Here is a 2,286-nt window from a genome sequence, read left to right as displayed (position 1 = left end):
AAGTCTCTGCCCATGTCGCGCATATGCGCGCCCTAATCTGGCGCATATGCGCGAAGCCCACTGTTAAAGTCTTCAGTGTCCAGTACTTCTCGCGCATATGCGCGTCCCTTCGCGGCGCATGTGCGCGAGCTCGCGCATATGCGCACCCTGTCTTCGCGCATGTGCGCGAGATCTTCTGTCCAGATTTGCGCTCCGTTTTGCATGGATGCTTGAATAATGTTCACATGATCCCCATGCATCACGAACCTTTCATCACTCTGTATCTCGCTTGTCAATCCGCCTTCTTTGCTCATAAACCCATTCAATGCTTCTTTGAACCTCTTCAGACGTCCCCTCGTGATTGGTCCATCCGGCAACTCTAAAGGGTCCCATGCTTTCCTTGGGGCTTGAACAACCGTGTTCGCATCACAATCTTTAATTCTAAGCGCGCGGGGGCGCGGGTTCAGGCGCGGGTGCGCGTGTGCTGCTGTCCTCATGGTCTTTTATCACTTGAATAACATTCCAAAGACCTCCAATATTATTCCCATGTTTCCCAACCTCCTCTAATTTAGTCACCCACTTTGTAATCCCTCCTTGGTAACTCAACATGAATCCTTGAAGTGTTCTTTAAATTTCTTGCTACGTCCCCTCGTTATAGGTCCTTCGGGCAACTCCAACGACTCCAATGCTTTCTTTGGTGCTTGATCAACCACGTTTGCATCACAGAGACTCTCGCGCATATGCGCCGGTGTTGGACTCGCATATGCGTGAGACATGGTTCATAAAGAATGAGCCACATGTCTTGCCATGCATACTAATATAGACACGTAACTTCATCTCCTTCAGACTTTAGCAGCAAGAACCGAGAATCCATGCTTAGAACTCCTCAACTTCTTTCAAAGATTAGAAAGTTGATTGTGCAAGATCCGGCCATCCGATTTTTTATCTGAGTTTTGTTCCGTGCTTCTCTAGTCAAAGGCTTCGGAAAGATGTAAGTTTTGTTAATTTTCAGCATGGTTGAAATTCAGATGTTGGAGGAATCATGATATGATTTGTATTATGTGTTCTTGAGCTTGTGGTCATCAAAGAATTGAAACCGGATTGAAGAACGGATCATGTATGATATTGTTATCATTTTTCCAGATTATGGTTGAATGAGTTTGATATGAATCTGGCCGGGCATGAAGTGCGAATAAAGAGGTTCAAGGAAGAGGTTCAAGGATGTCCAAGGTTCGTGATGCATGGGAGTACGTTTGGGGCCAAAGGAACATTATTCAAGCATTATTTTGAAGTACCAAGGCTGCACGGACCCGTACACGGGGTCCGTGTCCATTACACTTGAGTAAAAGAAATCCTGAGCCTACACGGACCCGAGCACGGACCTGTACACGGGGTCCGTGTCCATTGTTTTCCCGGAGAGTAATTTGGCCGAGCATACACGGACCCTTACCCGGAGGCCTACACGGGTTCTATGTCCGACACGTTTGGGCGCAGATTTTTTTCTATTTTAGAGTTTTTATTATCTTGGCAAGTAGATTTCATATCTTTTTGATTTGGTATCAATATCTTAAGTTTCGTTATGATATTGAGAATTTTATTGTTTGAAAACACAACATTGATAATTTTTCTTCTTTTATGAAATCTTGATATTGAGAATTCTCTCAAAAAAACAAGCTTAAGTTTCGTTATAACTTTTGCGTCGTATCAAATCAAACTTATCAAAAGATTTATCTTTTGTTGCGTTTGTCAATCGAATATCACGAGGGTTGCCAAGGACGGGTTCTTTGGAGGTTCTCTTGAACGCGATTGTTCCTATCGTTGATTAATTGTTGCTAGGCCGCGTGATGTAGAGGCGATTATCACACCTATCAATTACTTGTTTCAAAGATCGGGACAAATCAAAGATCTCGTGGGCGGGATCGTATCAAGTGGTATCAGAGCTTTTGGTTTTTGATTCAAGTAAGCGTATCCGTTCAATTCCTCGTAGAATTTTCAATACCGATTTTCGTGTTGCGATTTCTACGTATTTCTTGAATCTACAAAAAAAAAAACCAAAAAATTTTCGAGGTTACTGTTCACTGTTCGGATTTACTGTTCATCAGCCGGATTTACTGTTTACGGTACTGTTCTTCGCGATTCTACTGTAGGGTACTGTTCACCCGAAAAAAAAAAATTTGAATCGGGTGTTTGTTGAATTTTAGCGCTTATATTTCATCGTTAAGTTTGTCCTTGTCATTTAGTCGCATTTTTTTCTTTTTTTAAAGTTGCTTATTCTTGTGTGGTCTAAGTGAGTCGAATTTCAAGCGT

The 2,286-nt window shown here is 42.7% G+C and overlaps 1 protein-coding gene across 1 annotated transcript in view; it reads right to left on the bottom strand.

The window, feature by feature from the left end:
- Positions 1-588, bottom strand: part of LOC140969330 (uncharacterized) — a 6,592-nt gene extending 6,004 nt beyond the window's left edge. The window contains exon 1 of the mRNA XM_073430645.1: positions 510-588. Within this exon, the coding sequence (XP_073286746.1) occupies positions 510-588 (79 nt within the window). The remainder of the gene's footprint in view (positions 1-509) is intronic.
- Between the last annotated feature and the right edge of the window lie 1,698 nt (positions 589-2,286).

Source organism: Primulina huaijiensis, unplaced genomic scaffold, assembly GCF_012295235.1.
Source record: "Primulina huaijiensis isolate GDHJ02 unplaced genomic scaffold, ASM1229523v2 scaffold40827, whole genome shotgun sequence".
NCBI classification, from domain to species: Eukaryota; Viridiplantae; Streptophyta; class Magnoliopsida; order Lamiales; family Gesneriaceae; genus Primulina; species Primulina huaijiensis.
This window is presented reverse-complemented; position numbering and strand designations above follow the sequence as displayed.